The sequence below is a fragment of the Muscardinus avellanarius genome (genome assembly GCF_963383645.1).
Source record: "Muscardinus avellanarius genome assembly, chromosome: 10".
NCBI classification, from domain to species: domain Eukaryota; kingdom Metazoa; phylum Chordata; class Mammalia; order Rodentia; family Gliridae; genus Muscardinus; species Muscardinus avellanarius.
Window position 1 is genome coordinate 82,650,354 of NC_137796.1, and position 20,543 is coordinate 82,670,896.

The 20,543-nt window shown below is 47.9% G+C and overlaps 1 protein-coding gene across 2 annotated transcripts in view; it reads left to right on the forward strand.

Moving 5' to 3' along the window:
• Positions 1-343, forward strand: part of GTF2IRD1 (GTF2I repeat domain containing 1) — a gene marked incomplete at both ends in the record, with an annotated part of 67,636 nt that extends 67,293 nt beyond the window's left edge. For both annotated transcript variants that reach the window (XM_080703002.1, XM_080703003.1), the window contains one exon: positions 275-343. In XM_080703002.1, the coding sequence (XP_080559128.1) occupies positions 275-343 (69 nt within the window). The remainder of the gene's footprint in view (positions 1-274) is intronic.
• Between the last annotated feature and the right edge of the window lie 20,200 nt (positions 344-20,543).

Sequence of the window (20,543 nt, forward strand, 5' to 3'; positions counted from 1 at the left end):
TAACCCCTGTGCCAAGCTAGTCCTCAGCTCTCCGACCCCCATGTCCAGGCACTCGACGAGCCCTGGGGCTCAGGTGGGAACAGGCAGAAGGCCCCCAGCCCAGGCTGCACCTCAGCTGCTGAACTGTGTGACCTTGGAGAGGCCACGCCCCCTCTCTGGGCCTCAAAATAAGTCAGGTCTGCAGAAGGCCTTGGGGCAGCAGAGCTGAGCACTCTGGCATTCATGCCCCGTCACCCGGAGTCCTAACCGCATGCATTTATCCCCCTCTCTCTAGCAATGGCCAATGTACATGGTGGACTATGCCGGACTGAACGTGCAGCTCCCGGGACCTCTTAATTACTAGACCTCAGAGCTGAATCAGGACCTCACTCAGAAAGACTAAAGGAAATGTAATTTATGTACAAAGTGTATATTCGGATATGTATCGATGCCTTTTAGTTTTTCCAATGATTTTTACACTATATTCCTGCCACCAAGGCCTTTTTAAATAAGTAAAAAAAAAAAAAAAAAAAAAAAGTCGCCTTTGTTCTTAAGTGTTGTATGTTCTTTTTTGGAACTGCGGCCACAGCTGTCACTGGGGACTGAGTCAGGCAGGAAACCCTGTTTGGGTGACCTGCCAAGACTCTCCGTCCTTGCCAAAACAAACACAGTGTCCCTGACCACTGGGCCGTGGTGTCTGGGGACAGACCTCGTTCACGTCTTTGTTCCCGGGGCACGTGACCTCACGGTGAGAAGCCACAGATACTACTAGAAGCGCCACAGACATGCCTCCCACTGCCAGACAGTGGCCTGGCCCGGTCCTATTATCTCCGGGTTGCACACAGCCACTTCCCCGCCCCGGAGCCCGCCTGAGCTGGGACTGTGTGGAGGGACATCTCTCATCCTTCCTGTCTGGGGCCGAGCCAGCACGGGCAGGACTGACCTCAGGGAGCACCCACTGTGGTAGGAGGGACTGTCTAGACCCCAGAAAACAGGCTATGCCGGGCACGGTGGAACACACCCAAGGTCCCAGCTACTCAGGAGCCTGAGGCACAAGGACAGTTGCCTGAGCTCAGGAATTCAAGACCAGACTGGACAATACAGTGAGACCCCATCTCAAAAAAAAAAAAAAAAGCCAGACATGATGGCGCATGCCCGTAATCCCAGTTCTTGGGAAGCTGAAACAGGAGGATTATGGGTTTGTGGCCAGCCTCAGCAACATAGTGAGACTCTGTTCCAAAATAAAAAAAATAAAATAGGGCTGGGGGTGTAGCTCAGCGGTAGAATGCCCCTGGGTTCAACCTCTAGTACCACACAAATGTACCACACAAACACACATGCCCAGTACCTGGGAGGCTGAGACAGGAGGATCACAGGAATGAGGCCAGCCTTAGCAACTTGTTAGCATGCATGAGGCCCGGGGTGTGAGCTCTAGCATGAAAAAACAAAAATATGTTTTAAGTATGATTAAATGTGTTAGACGGGGAGGGAGGAACCCAGCCCAGTAGGGTCACTGCCTGGGCAGAAGCCTGGAGAAATGGGATTTCTGATAGAGCCCCAGGTATCTGAGCAGCAGGGTGACTCACAGCTGTGTCTCAGCGAGACCATTCTGGTGGCGGATAGGAAGCTGAAGGAGAGGATGAGATTGTGGCTGAGCTGGGCATGATGGTACACACCTGTAATCCCAGTACTTGAAAGGCTGAGTCAAGAGGATCACAGGTTCAAGGCCAACCTCAGCACCCTAGCAAGGCCCTCAGAAATTTAGTGAGACCCCCGTTTCAAAATAAAAATAAAAGCCAGGCGTGGTGGCACATGCCTGTAATCTCAGTACTTGGGAGGCTGAGACAGGAGGATCACAGGTTTGAGGATAGCCTCAGCAAGTAGTGAGCCCCTTTCTCAAAATAAAATAGGACTGGAGGGGTGGCTTATAAGTAGAATGCCCCTGAGTTCAATCCCCAGCAACATTAAAAGATTTAAAAAAAAAAAAAAAAAGTCTGGCAGTTACCCAGCTTCTGAAACTTCTGAAACATGATAGCTGCTCATTTACTCCCCACAAATTAACTGGGCCCTGCCCTTCTGGCCAGGAAGACAGGCTTCTGGGCTGAGTGTCCAAGCAGGGTAACCTCACCTAGTGCAGAAATCAGCACAAGTCCTTGAAGCCAAGACTTAAAAGAGCAAGCTGGGCCCAGATGGGGCAGAGGAGGCCGGCTCTTGGAGGAGAGCAAACTGAGCCCTGTGCACCCAGGAGTAAGAAGTGTCCAGAGCTAGAGGTGACACAGAGGGCTGGGTAGGGACTCGGGCCACAGGCTGTGCTCTGCGCTCAGTCCCACGCTGAAGGGGTTAGAGGGGCAGGCATTCAGGGCCAGGCTGTCCCCTTTCCTCACCCAGTGTGGCTGGTCCAAGGCAGTGTCTGGAGGGAAAGTCCTAGGGAGCACCCAGGCTGATCTGCCATTTAGAAATGCGCTTGGGCATGCAGAGGAACCAGAGGAGGGAAGAACAAAGCAGGCGATCACGTGGGATGCCCTAGTCATGGTCCCAGCACAGCAGCAGTGGTTTGGGCCAGGTGGAGAAAGAAACCCAGGAGGCTGGTCCACAAGACATGGAGAGCCATGTGGCTGCTAGAGTGGGGGGATCTGGGCGACCCCAGTGTCTGGCTCTAATGGTCCAGCCAGAATGAGGCCTCTGGTGTGGAGTTGCTGAGTCCTGAGTTAGCTGAGTACAGGATCAGACCAACCCAGGGCCTCCTGCCACTCCCGCTCAGGGGAGTCCAGAGGTGGGAGCAAAGACAGGGTCCCAGGAAGCCTGCTGGAAAGATGCTAGAAACCACAGTGCCCCCCGGCCTCCTTTCCAGGTCCCAGGGGGAGCCACCAGGACCCTCCCCTCCATCCTAGGCCCCTGTCCCAGACCTGACCCTCCTTTTTCTCTGCAGGATTTGGCCTGGAGCAACCCCCTTTATATTGGCCACCACATTTCTTGTAAGAACTGCCTATAAAATCAGGCAGAGCCGAACTTGGTGGTACACGCCTGTGATTCCAGCAGTTGGGAAGCCAAGATAGGAGGCTCCTTGGTTTGAAGACCAGCCTCAGCAATGTAGCCAGCCTCTCCTTAGCCTAGCAAGGCCCTGTTACAAAATTACAAAGAAAAAAAAATTAATAAGGGCTGGGGGTATATCTCTGGTAGAATGACCCTGGGTATCAATCAATAAATAAATGGTAAATTATTTTTAAAAATCAGGCAAATGTCTACAGCAGCCTGGCAACTGCCACCTGACTTCATACCCCAACTAGTGTGTCCCTTCCCCTATCACCATCTGATCCTGCCATTAAGGCCTGGATGTAGCTCAGAGGTAGCACTTGCCTTGGCTTGTGCAAGGCTCTGGGTTCCATCCCCAGCTCTGCTTGCTACAAAAAAAGAAAAAAAAGATCTTTGAGGTTTTTCCTTCCCCAAAGCCCTGAGTGTAAACTTCTTGGCACTGGCATTCCAAGCCCCTCCCAATCGGTCCCCCTCCCCAGCCTCCCGTGCCACCCGGCACCCCCCTCCCCGGCTGCAGCCCGGCCCACCTGGCGCCCCGCCGCAGCTGGCGCCTGTGGGTCGTCTACACCCGCCGCGCCACCCTGGCCGCCCCCGGCTCCCGGCGCTCAGATCTGCAGCCAGAGCCGGAAGTGGCTCCTGCCCTGGCGCGGGGCGAGGCGAGGCGAGCACCCTGCAAGGCCCCTCCGAGGGGTCTGCAAGGCCCCCTCCCGCGCTCCCTGCGAGATGCGTGCAATTAGGCGCGTCCGTGCGGCAAACCCCGCGCCTTCGCGGGACCCCATTGCAGAAAGGCAGAAGAGAAGAGCGCCCCCTCCCCACCAAGCCAAAGCCTTTGGACTGAGGTTGCCACGTGGAGCTTCCTCCCCTCCCCACGTCGCCGGCCAGCGTGGGCTTTGGGAGGTGTGGCCACAGGAGACCTGCTCCCGGCTTTGGGGCCCCCCCCCCGATCCCGAGCCTGGCTTTACAGGGTGCTCCCTGGCAGAAGCGCCCAGCTGCTGTTTATGCAGCCTCTCCCGAATCTCAGCGTACTGTACTTTTTAAAAGTGATTTGATTCAAAGCACTCATTCTTTAATTAAACTTCATTTAGTTACCATCTGTCTCCGTTCAAAATGGCTTCGTGTTTTGCAACTCTAAATGAGAATTGTTATTGGATTTGTAAACACATCCCCCCACCACCACCCAAAAAAAAAAAAAAAAATCACAAAACACTTTCAAAAGTAATAAATGAGGGATGTGCCGAGCTGCATCTTAAATGTCCTAATTGCCGGCGGATGTATTCTGGTGGGTACGTAATCATTTTATATACAAATTCTTTGTATAAAAGTCTGGTATCAATGAAAAGATCAAGATTATAGAAAATGCCGGAATTATATCTGACTGAAAACAGTAATAAAGCAATAATCAGCGCTGGGACGAAGCTAGGATGAGGCTGGAGGAAGGAAGCGAGGTAGAACCCCGCACCTGCTCGCCTGGGGTGGCCCCTCACTTCCCAGATGGCAGAGGAGGGTGAGACACCAACAACCCTGCCAGAAGTGGGGGGTACTGGGGATTGAACCCTGGGACAATCTATCCCTGACCTACACCCCCAGCCCTTTTTTTTTTTTTTTTTTTTTTTTTTGGTGGTACTGGGGTTCCTGGAAGCCCTTCTACCTCCGGGCTACACTCCCAGACCTATTTTTACATTTTTATTTGGAAACAGGGTTTCCTAAACGAGCCGCGGCTAGCTTCGAACCTGCGCGATCCCCCTGTCTCTGCCTCCCAAGCGCGGGGATTACAAGCGTGCGCCACCACGCCCAGCTTCCCCAGCCCTTTTTATTTTTTATTTGGATAAAAGATCTTGCTAGGTTGCTAAGAGTCTCGCTAAATTGCTGAGGCTGGCCTTGAAACAGTGATCCTCCTGTCAGCCTCCCAAGTACTGGGATTACAGGGAAGCGCCACCATGCCCCACTCCAGATCTCTTTTTTCTAAGGAATCAAAGCTTGCCTCACATGGCGGTGGACGCCTGTAATCCCAGTACTTGGGAGACTGAGACGGGAAAATTATAGGTTCGAAGCCAGCCTCAGCAATTTAGGAGGTCCCATTTCCAGAAAAAAGTAAATAAACCAGGCATGGTAGCGCCCGCTTGTAATCCCAGCATTTGGGAGGCTGAGACAGGAGGATCACAATTCGCTGACAGCCTCAGCTAAGTGAGGCCCTGTTTCAAAATTAAGAATAGCCGGGCGTGGTGATGCATGCTTGTAATCCCCGTGCTTGGGAGGCAGAGACAGGAGGATGGTGCAGGTTCGAAGCCAGCCTTGCTGGCTTAAGAGACCCTGTTCCCAAATTTTATAAAAGTATAAAATAGGTCTGGGAGTGTAGCCCAGCAGTAGAAGGGCTTCCAGGAACCCCAGTACCACCAAAAAAAAAAAAAAAAAAAAAAAAAATTAAGACTAAAAATTAGGGCAGGAGGTGTAGTTCGGAGGTTGAATGCCCCTGTGCCCCTGGGTTCCATCCCCAGACCCACAGAAAGAAAGAAAGAAAGAAAGAAAGAAAGAAAGAAAGAAAGAAAGAAAGAAAGAAAGAAAGAAAGAAAGAAAGATGGATGGAGAAAGAAAGAAAAAAGAAATAGGGCTGGGGGCGTAGCTCAGAGGCAAAATGCCCCTGGATTCTATCCCCAGTCTCCCAGTATCATAAGAAGAAAAAAAGTCAAATTTGGTACGTGTGTGGGGTGGTGTGTGTGTGTGTGTGTGTGTGTGTGTGTGTGTGCATCACGGGTTCAAGGACAGCCTCAGCAACTTAGTGAGACTAAGCAACCTAGTGAGACCTTGTTTTAACACAAAAAAACATAGAAAAGGCCAGGTGTGGCGGCACACGCTTGTAATCCCCGCGCTTGGGAGGCAGAGACAGGAGGATCACGCAGGTTCGAAGCCGCGCGCGCTGGCTTAGGAGACCCTGTTTCAAAAATATAAAATAGGTCTGGAAGTGTAGCCCATGGGAGTGTAGCTGGAGGTAAAAGGGCTTCCAGGAACCCCAGTACCACCAAAAAAAAACCATAAAAAAGGCTGGAAGTGGAGCTCAGAGGTAGAACATCCCTAGGTTCAATCTTCAGTATCACATACACACAAAGAAAAAGTAAATTAAGCTGGGCGTGGTGGTGCACACTTGTAATCCCAGTACTTGGGAGGCTGAGACAGGAGGATCGCGGTTCGTAGACAGCCTCAGCTACTTAGTGAGGCCCTTTGCAACACAGTGAGACCCTGTTTCAAAATAAAAAATAAAAGCCGGGCGTGGTGGTGTACACTTGTAATCCCAGCATTCAGGAGGCTGAGACCAGAGAATCGCAGTTCGCGGACAGCCTTAGCTACTTAGTGAGGCCCTCTGCAAAAATAAAGAATAAAAATTAAGGCTAGGGGTGTAGCTCGGAGGTAGAATGCCCCTGGGTTCCATCCCCAGTACGAAAAAAAAAAAAAAAGAAAGAAAGAAAAAAAGAAAAAGAAAAAAGATATTAATAATAACAACAAAATCCAATAGCTAGGAGTGTAGCTCAATAGTAGAATGCTTGCCCAGCATGCATAAGGCCCTAGGTTCAATCCCAAGCACCCCAAAAAAGGAAAGGAAGGAAAGAAAAAAGAAGAGGCACTGAGAAGCCGCCTGCCCCGCAGCTCTGAATGTGCCTGTTCCTACTAATGGACAGCTCTGCTGGTCTCTACCACCCCAGCCAGAGCAGGCCCCCGCAGTTCTCAGAACATTCTAGAGCTTCCCCAGCCTCCGGGCCTCTTGCTTGGGTGACTTTTCTCTTTCTTTTTCCTCACAAAGTTCTACTCTTGCTTCATGATCCGACTCAAAGGTCTCCTCTGTGCCGCAGCCCCAGCCGTCCAGGTCCAGCAGCTGCTCTTTGGGCTCTGAACACAATGCCTTACTGTCCCCTGCAAAAAGAGCTGACTGCAGCCAGGCCCAGGGCCCGTGTCCCGACCCAGCTCCTCTGGAGGCTCACGCAGGACAATAGCTTGAGCCCAGGAGTTCAAGGCCAACCTGGGCAACATAATGAGACCCCAACACACACACACACACACACGCGCGCGCGCGCGCGCGTGCACGCTTGTTGAATACACAGCCTGAAATGCCTACTCACAGTATCTCCTAAGTCCCAGCAAAACCAATGTTCTTTGGGGCATAAAGTTTTTCTTTCTGCTGTTGTTTTTGTTTTGTTTTGTTTAGGGTGCCGGGGATAGAATTCAGGCCACTGTACCACGGATCTACAAGCCAGCCCAGACCTGGGGCTAGGTAGTCTTTAAGATGCAGGCCTTCGAGCCGGGCGTGGTGGCACACACCTATAATCTCAGTACTTGGGAGACAGAAGGATTGAAGGTTTGAGGCCGGTCTCGGTCTCGGTAACTTAATGAGACCCTCGGCAACTTAGCAAGATCCTGTTTCAAAATAAAAAGAGGGTGCAGCTCAGAGATAGAATGGCCCTGACTTCAATCCCCAGTACCAAAAAAAGAAAGAAAGAAAGAAAGAGAGAAGGAAGGAAGGAAGGAAGGAAGGAAAGAAAGAAAGAAAGAAAGAAAGAAAGAAAGAAAGGAGAAAGAGAAGATACATAGCTTCTTTGCTCAGGAAACCGCCCGCCCGCCCGCCCGCCCGCCCATCTCTGTCACTTGGTCCTTCCCAAGAGTCCCGCTGCCTTCCTGGAAGCCCCGCAGGCCTGCAGCTGCCTCTGGCTGGCTCTCCTCTTTTCTTCTTTTGCATCCACCTCCTACAAAAGGAGGTGCTCACGGGGCCTGTGACAGGCAGAGCCCCGTGGAGGCAGCATCTGGGGTCACACCTGCTTCCTCGTTGTTTGAGCACACCTGCTTCCTCGTTGTTTGAGCGGCCTCCTCCTCCCTGGGACCTTGAAGATCCCCAGCCCCTCGGCATCTGCTTCCCTGGCTCCAAACGCAAGAAGAGAATGGTGTGAAGTGACTTAGCAACAGAAGAAAGGGTGGTAGAGGCTGGCAGTTATCTGGTGCAACATCAGTTTACTGGGTGCTGTGGTCTGAATGTGTTTGTCCCCACTAAATTCATATGCTGTAACCTAATCCGTAATGCAATACTATTAAAAAGGGGGCTTTAAACTGGGCATGGTGGCACACTCATATAATCCTAGTTCTTGGGAGACTGAGACCGGAGGATCGCGGTTCGCGGACAGCCTCAGCTACTTAGTGAGGCCCTCTGCATCTCAGTGAGACCTGGTTTCAAAATAAAGAATAAAAAAATAGGGCATGGGTGTAGCTCGGAGGTCGAATGCCCCTGGGTTTCATCCACAGACCCGCAAAAAATAAATAAATAAATAAATAAATAAAATAGGGCTGGGGGCATGGAGTGCAGCTTGGAGGTACAATGCTCCAGAGTTTAATTCCAGTACCACACAATAAATAAATAAATTAAATAAGAAATAAATAGACCTGGGAGTGTAGCTCAGAGGTAGAATGTCCTGTGTTCAGTCCCCAGTCTTTTGTGAGGCAGAGTCCCCCTGAATGAGATTCCTACTCTTACAAAAAGGGTCAGACGCCAAGGAGTTTTCCCTTGTACTCCTGGGCAAGTGAGAGGGCGCCATCTGGGGTCAGGGTCCTCACCAGACACCAGACCTGCCGGTGCCTTGATCTTGGACCCTAACAGTAAGAAAGAAATGTCTATTGTTCATCAGCCGCCAATTTATAGCATTTGGGTTATAGTAGCCTGTGTGGACTAAGACACTTTGCCTTTTAGAGCCAGGAGGTGAAAGTGACCAGCATGGTGGCACACATCTGTAATCCCAGGAATTTGGAGGCTGAGACAGAGGATTGCAGGTTCGAGATCAGCCTCAGCAACTTTGTAAGGCTCTCGGCAACTCTATGAGATCATTTCCAAATTTAAAATATAAAATAAAACAAAATGGGCTGTGGCTCATAGAATACCCCTGGGTTCAATCCCCAGTATCACATACACACACACACACACACACACACACACACACACGTACACATACACAATTAAAAGGGACTGGGGAGCCGGGCGTGGTGGCGCACGCTTGTAATCCCTGCGCTTGGAAGGCAGAGACAGGAGGATCGCGCAGGTTCGAAGTCAGCCACGCGGCTGGCTTAGGAGACCCTGTTTCCAAATAAAAATGTAAAAATAGGTCTGGGAGTGCAGCCCGGTGGTAGAAGGGCTTCCAGGAACCCCAGTACCACCAAAAAAATAAAAATAAAAGGGATTGGGGAGCCAGGCGTGGTGGCGCACGCTTGTAATCCCAGCATTTGGGAGGCTGAGACAAGAGGATCACTGTTCGAAGCCAGCCTTAGCTACTTAGTGAGGCCCTTTGCAACTCACTGAGACCCTGTTTCAAAATAAAGAGTAAAAAAGTAGGGCTGGGGGTATATCTCGGAGGTCAATCCCCAGTACTGCAAAATAAATAAATAAATAAATAAATAAATAAATAAATAAAAAATAAAAAAAAATTCAAGCTCCTTCTTTGCATTTTTCCACCATCCATCCGAACTGGAAAAAGGAGATATATTATCCACAGCACACTCAGCCTGCCATGCCAGGACTCAATCTGGACATAGCCCTACGCAGTGCAAACAGGCATCTGGGATTCCCAGTGTGCCTCCACCCAACCCAAGCAGGCAGATCCAAGGCACAGGAGCCCCTGCACAAACTCCTGCCCCGCATCGTAGGAGCTAAAGCCGCAAAAAGCGGCTGCTTGGAGGGGTTGTTTGCCATGGTGACCGTGCCTCTTCGGTATACTCTAGCAACGTCTCAGCAGCGCCACCTGTCGGCATCCCCAGCACTGCCCTGCGCGGCAGCTGGCGCGGGGAAGCCGGGCAGGTGCACAGCCGGTCTGAGGAGGAAGTGGAAATTCTATCTCCCTGGCTCGTGGGGATCTATTTACCCTGAGTCCCCCACTTGCGGCTGCTAGCCAGCTGCTCTGGGGCCCGGAGTCTCCATCCCCTCCCAGGCTCTGGGCCCCCAGTCTGTGGAAAAGAGGCACCCAGGAGGCCCCGCACTGCCTACGGGACCCACAGAAGTCAGGGCGAGCCAGTTCTGGTACCTGGGTGCCCTTCCCAGCCTGGCCCTCGCTCCTGGGGACCCAGTCCCAGGGGCCCGGGAAGGAGGAGGCCTCTCGGGTTCTGCCACGCCCAGGCTGTCCTCAGGAGATGCTTTGTCCCTTTGTTTTCTCTCCCCCACCTTCTCTTTCCTTTCTGGGAAATCTGATTAGGCCCTTGAAAGCTGAGCCATTTTAGGATCGGGTTGCCAGATTTAGCAAATGAAAACAGAATACAGTGAGGATTTCAGATAAATAAAAAATAATGCTTTAGCCCAGCGTGGTGGTGCAGGCTTGTAATTCCAGAACTTGGGAGGCTGAGGTAGGAGGATCACAGGTTGGTGGCCAGCCACAGCTACTTAGTAAGGAAGGCCCTCAGCTACTTAGTGAGGTCCTGTTTGAAAAATAAAGAATAAAATAGGGGCTGTAGCCCCTGGGTTCAACCCCCAGTACTGTTAAAAAAAAAAAAAAAAGTATCAGAGACATAACAGGATTTTAAAAAAAAAAAATCTGTAGAGCCAGGCATGGTAGCATAGGTTTGGAATGACAGAACATGGGAGGCTGAGATAGGAGGATCGCAGGTTCACAGACAGCTTTCTTTTATTTTATTTTTATTTTCCTGTGGTACTGGGGTTGGAACCTAGGAGGGTTTCTACCTCTGAACGACACCCCCAGCCCTATTTTTATTCTTTATTTTGAAACAGTGTCTCACTGAATTGCAAAGGGCCTCACTAAGTAGCTGAGGCTGTCTACGAACTGCGATCCTACTGTTTTAGCCTCTCAAATGCTGACAAGCTGGCACCACCACGGCCAGCTTAGCCTCAGCTTCTTAGTAAGGCCCTCCACAACTTAATGAGACCCTGTTTCAAAAAAAAAAAAAAAAAAAATAGGGCTGGGGATGTAGCTCAGAGGTTGAATGCCCCTGGGTTCAATCCCCGGTACTGCAAAAAAAAAAAAAAAAAAAAAAAAAAAAAAAAAAAAAAAAATTCTGTAGCTGGGTGTGGTAGTACAGGCCTATAATCTCCGTATGTGGGAGGCTGAGACAGGAGAATTGCAGGTTTGCAGCCAGCCTCAGCAACTAAGTAAGAGCCTGTTTCAAAATAAAAATCAAAATAGGGCTGGTGGTGCAACTCGGGAGATAGAATGCCCCTAGGCTTGATCCTCAGTACCTCAAAAAATAAAAACGATTTGTCCTTGCTCTGAGATTCACACTGCACTTGGCTTCCTGAGTTCGATCGGGCGGCCCCAAGCCTCTTATCAGCTGCTTTTGTCCCTGGGCAAAGGCTGCAAAGAGAAGAGAGAGGGTGGGAGGGAGGCAGAGGAAGGAAAGGGGCAGCCAGCCAGATTCTGCAAAATGGCTCCTCCCTCCACCATCCCCCAGACCCTCCCTGAGCCCTGCAAAGCTGAACAGCCACTTCTTTGAACAATCCCAGCAAAGGTCCCGGCCTGAGTTCCCCAAAGCAGAAGTAATCCAGGCACCTGCTGCACGACATCCAGCGCTAAATGAGGAAGCAGCTCAGACAGCCAGAGAAGACAGGAAAGCCCCGGCTGGCCCAGAGGAAACCTGAGCCCAGAGGCCGTGGAGCAGAGCCGGAGGCCACGTCTCCCGCCCCCCCCCCCCCCGCCGGGGTTGCACAGGGGCCCCGCACAGGGTAGGTGCCACGAAGCAAGGAGCCAGGAAACCAAGAAGACCTGGGTCATGTGCCCGGTCAGCCGCATGTTCTGTCTGGGACTTGGGCTCCTGTGTGTCCTGCTCAGCTCCACGGACTGCGGAACCCAGCCCCGAGCCCAGGTCCCCAAGAGCAGGAGCCAGCCCTGGGAGCTCGGGCGGCGCTACCTGCCGCAGCTGCTGTTCCTCTGGCTTCAGTAGCCTGGCCACAGGACAAGGCCCAGTCCCGCCTCCCCTGCCCTGGAGGAGGCCTGGCATGCCCAGCTTTCCCTGGCCACGCCCTTCTCCGCCAGGCTGCACCTGCCTGTCTGGGCCTCCTGCCCCTGGGTGGGGCTCTGGCAGCCCCAGGTCTGGTGTACTAGCCGGCGGGCTGGGGCCTGCCCTCCCCACCAAGGATCCGAGGGGGCAACGCTGCAGCTGGCAGGGATGGCAGCCAGGCTTACACTGCAGACCCCTGACCAGGAGTCTGTACGTCCTCTGCACTAGCTGTGCTTGTCGTCTGCCTCCGGGATGCAAGCCCAGCCCTGTTTTATATTTATTTATTTATTATTTATTTATTATTTATATTTATTATTTATTATTTATTATTTATTTTGCGGTACTGAGGCTTGAACCCAAGGGCATTCTATCTCCAAGCTATACCACCAGCCTTTTTTTTTTTTCAGTATTGGGGATGGAACCCAGGGGCATTTTACTGCCAAACTATACCCCCAGCCCTATTTTTTATTCTTTATTTTGAAACAGGGCCTCTGAGTTGCAAAGGGCCTCACTAAGTAACTGAGGCTGTCCTTGAACCGGATCCTCTGAGCTCAGCCGTCCAAATGCTGGAGTTACAAGCGTGCGCCACCATGCTTGGCTTATTCCTTATTTTGAAACAGGGTCTCACTAAGTTGTGGAGGGTGAGGCTGGTCTCTAACCTGTGATCCTCTTGTCTCAGCCTCCCAAGTATGGGAGTACAGGTTTGGGCCACCACACTTGGCATTTGTTTGTTTATTGTGGTACTGGATACAGAACCCAGGGGCATTCTAGCTCTGGGCTACATCCACAGCCCTTTTACTTTTTTGTTTGAAACAGTCTCACAAGATTGCTGAGCATTTTGCTACATTGATGAGGCTGGCCTCAAATCTGAGCTCCTGTCTCAGCCTCCCAAGTACTGAGATTCCAGATGTGCAGGTGTGTGCCACCACACAGATTTTTTTTTTTTCCTTTTTCCTTTCTATTTTTTTTCTCTTTCTTTCTTTCTTTCTTTCTTTTTTTTTTTTCTTTTTGTGGTACTGAGGATTGAACCAAGGGGGCGTTCTGTCTCAGGCTATACCCCAAACTTTTTTTTTTTTTTGAAACAGGGTCTTACTAAGTTGCAGTATTATTTTTACTATTTATTTATTTATTTATTTATTTATTTATTTATTTATGGTGCTAGGGATTAAATCCAGGGGCATTCTACCTTTGAGCTGCATCCTCAGCCCTATTTTTTTATTTGAAAATAGTGTCTTGCTAAGTTGCAGAGGGCCTCACTAAGTTACTGAGACTGGCCTGGAACCTGCAATCCTCATGTACGGAGATTACAAATTTGCATTACCACACCCAGCTCATTATATTTTATTTTGAAACAGGGTCTCTCCAGGTGTGGTGGCACATGCATGTAATCCCAGTACTTGGAGGCTGAGACAAAAAGATTGTAGGTTTGCAGCCAGCCTTAGCAACCTAGCGAGGTCTTCTGCAATTTAGGGAGAACCTGTTTCAAAATAAAAAATTAAAGCCGGGCGTGGTGGAACACGCTTGTAATCCCAGCATTCCGGAGGCTGAGACCAGAGGATCGTGGTTTGCAGACAGCCCTCAGCTACTTAGTGAAGCCCTCGGCAACTTAGTGAGACCCTGTTTCAAAATATAGAATAAAAAAAAATAGAGCTGGGCGTGGTGGGGCACACTTGTAATCCCCGTGTTTGGGAGGCTGAGACAGGAGGATTGCACAGGTTTGAAGCCAGCCTTAGCTGGCCTAAGAGACCCTGTTTTCAAATAAAATATAAAATAGGTCTGGGAGTGTAGCCCGGATGTAGAAGGGTTCTATCCCCAGTACCACCAAATAAATAAATAAATAAAAAATAGGCCAGAGAGTGTAACTTGGAGGTCGAATGCCCCTGGGTTCCATCCCCAGACCCACAAAGAAAAAATAATAAATAAATAAATAAATTTTTAAAAATTAAAAATTAAAAGAGGTCCAGGATTATAGCTCAGGAGTACAATGCACCTGGGTTCAATCTTCAGTAACACACACACACACACACACACACACACACACACACACACACACACCAGGCATGGTGGTATACACTTTTAATCCCAGTACTTGAGAGGCTGAGACAGGAAAGTCACAGCTTCCAAGCCAGCCTTGGCAATTTAGTGAGACCATGTTTCCAAATAAGAAATAAAAATCCGACTTCCGGGAAGATGGCGACCGAGAAAAGCGGGGCTTAAGAGTCCCCCTAACAACCAATCTCCATTACCACAAAAAGAGCGCCTTTCATAGCCAGAAAACACCATCACCAGAAAAACAAAAAAACCACCAGGCTCCAGAGAGAAAGCGGACTGAGAACAGAGCTCAGGGCCACAGAGGAGACACACGCGCCCGAGGACGCGGCAGTAGCGCCATACTGCTGGCGGCAGCGGCGAACTCAGTGGACGGCTACAGCAAGCCGAGGTGAGCCGATGCGGAACAGCCAGGCGGGATCTTTCGGCGCAGACAGCATTTAAAGCTCCCAGTGGCTGAGCTCAGCACACGCTGCAGGAATTCAGAGTGGAAACCAAAACCAGAGAAGAAAAAATACGCCAGCCTCATGGCCGAGGGCGTGGCAGAGGCGCCATATTGCCACTGGCGGCGGCAGCAGCAGTGAATTCACCGAGTCCAGTACAGCTACATCTACGTACTCAAGAACAGTGAGTCAAATTGCGGGCCACAGAGGAGAAATCCCAGTATTGTGCCTCCTGGGACTTGACCCAGTGAGGGAGTGGTGGTGGCAGAGATATCACACCATAGGAGAGCGTGCAACCCGGCACCCCCCATAGTTTAAAGCAGCCTCTATCGACTCCCTGGGTCGGAGACTCTGTGATACAACCCAGTAAAGGAGTAGTAGAGTCTGAGATAATACAGACTCGAGATCCAGAGCACCTTAAGTGAAGCCATAGTGACCCAAGGGAAGAACCCAGAGAAGGCACAAACCTCCGAAATCATGGGAAAGAGGAATAACACTGAAGTAATGAATGTGCATAACCCCACAACATCAGAACCTGATAAAACAGAAAATCAGAGATTTCTAGAAGATCAAATCAGGAAAATAACTGTAGAAATAATAGAGGTGCTTCGAAAAGAACTCAGAGAGAGCCAAAAAGAGATAAAGGATGCAATTAATGAAGTAAAGGCCTCAATTCAAAGCACAAACAACCGATTAGACCACATGGAGAACAGAATCTCGCTCTTAGAAGATGAGCAATCCAAAAATGAATGCATAGTTTCTAATCTAGAAAAAGATATCCAACAGCAGGAATCTGACATTGAAGAAATATGGGCCCATCTTAAGAGAGTTAACCTAAGAATAATTGGAATAGAGGAGGGAAAAGAAAGTGATACCAAAGGGATCAACAATCTCTTCAAGGAAGTAATAGCAGAAAATTTTCCAAATATAGAGCAAGAGGTTGATACACAGATCCAGGAAACTTATAGAACTCCCTTTAGACAGGATCCGAGAAGAGGATCCCCGCGCCATATAATTGTCAAAATGACCAATGTGGAAGCCAAGCAGAGAATCTTAAAGGCAACAAAAACAAAGGGCCAAGTGACATTCAGAGGCAAACCAATTAGAATCACTCCAGACTTCCCAAACCAAGTCATGAGAGCCAGAAGGGCTTGGAGTAACATATTCCAAACTCTGAAAGAAAACAACTTCCAGCCAAAAATTTCTTATCCAGCAAAACTTTCTATCAAATTAGAAGGAGAAATAAGAAGCTTCCATGACAAACAGAAACTGAAGGAATTTATGTCTTCAAAACCAGCGCTAGAGAAAATACTCAAAGAGATTAACTACAAAGAAGAAATAGGTAACACTCACCAGAACCAGAGAAACAAGAGTTTCCATCCAACAGACAACTAAGATTGGTTATCTGTGGAGATTCATTATTTAAGTTAGTCTTTTACCTATATCTAAATTGTATTGTTTGCCTTTATTGTTGTTAATTTTTAGGATTTCTAGTTGGAATATTAATATACCTTCAGATAGAGCATTTGAAAATATTTTATCCAATTCTATTAGTAACTTTTAACTCTGTTTACATTGTCTTTGGATATACAATATTTTCTTTTATTTTTTAGGGAGTTTGTATATTCTTCTGTTGCCTGTGCCATTGAAATCATATCCAAGAAATCACTGCCAATTTCAATGTTGTGAGGTTTTATGACCCAGATTTTCTCCTAAAAGTTTATAGTCTTAAGATTTATATTTAGGTCTTTTATCTAGTTTGAGTTAATACTTGTATGTGGGATTAGGTAAGGGTCCAATTTTATTCTTTTCCATGTAATTATTATTTTTCAACAGTACTTAGTTAAAAGATTATTATTCCCACCACCAAATCTTCGTGGAAACCTTGTCAAAAATAACTTGACAATATAGGGAAGAAGTTAGCTCTAGGCTTGTATTTAACTCCAATGGTCTATATATCTGCCTTTAGAACAGTACTACACTGTTTCAATTATTGTAGCTTTATATGGTTTGAAATCAGAAAATATACATCTTCTAGCTTTGTTTTTGCTTCGAGATTGTTTTGGGTATCTAGAGTCCATATTCCATATCAGGATAGATTTTTTTCTGAAAAATAAATATATGATAGTTTCACCTAAAAAAAAGAAAAAAATATTCTCTGGTAAGAAAGAAAGCAAAAAGAAATATTGAAATGTTATCTTTAAGTCATCAAAAGCTTGGTATCAGACAAATGAAACTGTTATGTGAGATTATCATTTTTAATTTTGGATAAATTGCTATAATACTAGATGTCAACCACTAAGCCAAGCATGGGAGGGAGGGATGGGGAGAGAATGGGGTGGGGATCGGGTGGGGGCTGACTGGGCGATGTGTGCATGTATGTCTACAAAAGTTTGTATCCCACTATGATGTATGAAAAATTTAAAAAAAAATAAAAATAAAAAAATAAAAAAAATAAAATAAAAATAAAAATAAAGAATAAAAAAAAAAAAAAAAAAAAAAGAAATAAAAATCCATTTGGGGGTATAACTTGGAGGCAGAATGAAAAAAGAAAGGAAGAAAGGAATCTCACTACATTTTTGTACACTATTCTCCAATCATATATATATATATATATATATATATATATATGCATGTATGTGTATATATATATATATATATATATATATATATATACACATTGGGGGTGGAACCCAAGGGCATTCTAGCTACACCCCAGCCCTATTTTTTTATTCTTTATTTTTTGAAACAGGGTCTCACTGAGTTGCAGAGACCCTCACTAAGTAGTAGCTGAGGCTGTCCACAAACTGTGATCCTCCTGTCTCAGCCTCCCAAATGCTGGGATTACAAGCGTGCGCCACCACTCTCGGCTTTAATTAATTTATTAAAGAGAAAAAAAATTAGACAGATGTTCTGATGCACACTTGCACTCCCAGTACTTGGAAGGCTGAGACAGAGGACCCCAAATTTAAGGCCAGTCACAGCAATTTAGCAAGAATCTGTTTCAAAATAAAAAATAAATCTCAGTGTGGTAGCACACACTTGTAATCCCAGTACTTGGGAGGCTGAGACAGGAGGATCACAGGTGTCAACCAGCCCAGAAACTTATGCCCTCTGCAAATTAGTGAGACCCTGTTTCAAAATAAAGAATAAGCTGGGCATGGTGGCGCATGCTTGTAATCCCCGCGCTTGGGAGGCGGAGACAGGAGGATCGCGCAGGTTCGAAGCCAGCCGCGCGCGCTGGCTTAGGAGACCCTGTTTCCAAATAAAAAGTATAAAATAGGTCTGGGAGTGTAGCCCGGAGGTAGAAGGGGTCCATCCCCAGTACCACCACCAAAAAAAAAAAAAAAAAAAAACAATAAAAAGTAGGGCAGGGGTTGTAGCTCAGAGGTTGAATGCCCCTAGGTTTCATCCCCAGACCTGCAAAAACAAAAACAAACAAAAAAAGGACTAGAGCCCAGCGCGGTGGCACACACATGTAAATCCCTGCATTCAGGAGGTGGAGACTGGAGGATCACGGTTCACAGACAGCCTCTGCTACTTAGTGAGGCCTTTTGCAACTCAATGAGACCCTGTTTCAAAATAAAGAATAAAAAATAGGGTTTGGGGTGTAGCTCAGGAGGTAGAATGCCCCTGGATTCAATCTCCAGTACTGCAAATAATAAATGAATGAATAAGTAAGTAAATAAATAAATAAATAAATAAATAAATAAATAATAAATAAGGCCTGACATGTAGCCCGGGGTAGAATGCCCCTGGGTTCCATCCCCAGTAGCGCACACACACACACACACACACACACACACACACACACAAAGGACTCAGTAAAAAATCCTTGGGTTCAATTTTAATTTCCAGTACTATTAAAAAAAAAAAAAAAGCTGGGCGTGGTGGCGCGCGCTTATAATCCCAGCATTTGGGAGGCTGAGACCAGAGGATCGCGGTTCGCGGACAGCCTCAGCTACTTAGTGAGGCCCTCTGCAACTCAGTGAGACCTGGTTTCAAAATAAAGAATAAAAACAAAATTGGGCAGGGGGTGTAGCTCGGAGGTCGAATGCCCCTGGGTTCCATCCCCAAACCCACAAAAAAAAAAAAAAAAGAAAGGAAAGGATTAAAAGAAGAGAGGATCCCCAATAGCACTGAGACTACAAGTGTGTACCACCATAACCAGCTCCTATTTTATTTTTTATTTGGAAGCAGAGTCTAAGTTGCTGATAGCCTCACTAAATTGCTGAGGCTGACCTCAAACTGGTGATCCTCCTGTCTCGCCTCCCATGTACGGGGATCACAGGTATGCACAACCACTCCCCACAGGACCTCAAGTTTGAGGTCAGCCTGGCCAACTTAGCAAGCCCCTGTCTCTAAGCTACACCCCAACCCGTGTGTGTGTGTGTGTGTGTGTGTGTGTGTGTGTGTGAGAGAGAGAGAGAGAGAGAGAAAAAAAAAAATAATGGGGATTGAACCCAGGATCATTGTACTTCTGAGCTATACCCCCAGACCTTTTTATTTTTTATTTTGAAACAGGATCTCATTTAAGTCACCACATGCTGGTCTCAAGCATGTGATCCTCCAGTTTCAGCCTCTCAAGTACTGAGATAAGTGTGTACCACAGAACTGGCATTGTGTGTGGGGTGTGTGTGTGTGTGTGGTGTGTGTGTGTGTGTGTGTGTGTGTGTGTGTGTGTGTGTGTGTGTTTTGCTGGGAATTGAACCTAGGGCCTCATTAGCATGCTTTTTTTTTTGCGGGTCTGGGGATGGAACCCAGGGGCATTTGACCTCTGAGCTACACCCCCTGCCCTATTTTTTATTCTTTATTTTGAAACAGGGTCTCACTGAGTTGCAGAGGGCCTCCCTAAGTAGCTGAGGCTGTCAGCGAACCACGATCCTCTGGGTCTCAGCCTCCTGATGACTGGGATTACAAACGTGTGCCACCACGCCCGACTAGCATGCTTGACTAAGGTGCTACCACTGAACTATACCCCCAAACCCCTTAATTTTATTTTTGGATTAAAATACAACTAATTTTCATATATTGACCTTGTATGCTTTGATCTTTTGTGTGTGTGTGTGTGGTACTGAGGGTGGAAACCAGGGGCTTTGCAAACAGGGTCTCACTGAGTTGCTGAGAGCCTCACTCAGTAGCTGAGGCTGGCTTCGAACCGGTGCGATCCTCCTGTCTCAGCCTCCCAAGCGCGGGGATTACAAGCGTGCGCCACCACGCTACTTTGACCTTCTTGAACTTGCATAGTAACACCTGTAGTGCCAGGTTGAATAGCAATGGTAAAAGAGGACATTTCTGTCAGGTGTGGTGGCGCAGGCCTGTAATCCCAGTACTGGGGAGGCTGAGATAGCCTCAGCAATACTTCCAGACTCTCAGCAACTTAGTGAAACCCTGTTTCAAAATAAAAATAAGCTGGGCGTGGTAGCATAAGCCTGTAACCCCAGTACTGGGGAGGCTGAGGACAGGGGGATCACAGTTCCACAGCCAGGAACTTAGCAAGGCTCTCAGCAATTTAGTGAGATCCTGTTTCCAAATTAAAAAAAAAAAAAAAGAAAAGAAAAGAAATAGGGCTAGAGGTATCAATCAGAGGTAGAATGCCCCTGGGTTCAATCCCTAGTACTGTAAAAATTCCACGTCTGGCTTTTCAAAAATTGATAGATAGATGTATTTAAAAGTCACAAAACTTTGTTCTCTATACGCATGGCACAGAGGGATCACTGTCACCTTCTAGTTGCGGGTTCTATCCTGCCCGGCTGCCCAGCGCCTGGCACCTCCCTGAGCCTGGTACACAGCGAACATGTTGGGACTGGATTTGCTTCACAAAGCTGGAACGTGCTCGGGCAGTGGTACCACAGCAGGCTGAGAGCCAAGGCGCCAGCACACATTCTCAGATCATTATTGTGGCAATAGTTGTGCGGCGAATAAGATTGTGTGTGTGTGTGTGTGTGTGTGTGTGTGTGTGTGTTAGTGGGGATGGAACCCAGAGGCATTCCACCTCTGAGCTCTAACCCCAGCCTTATTTTATTTTTTATTTTGAAACAGAGTCTCACTACGTTGTTAGAGGACCTGGCTAAG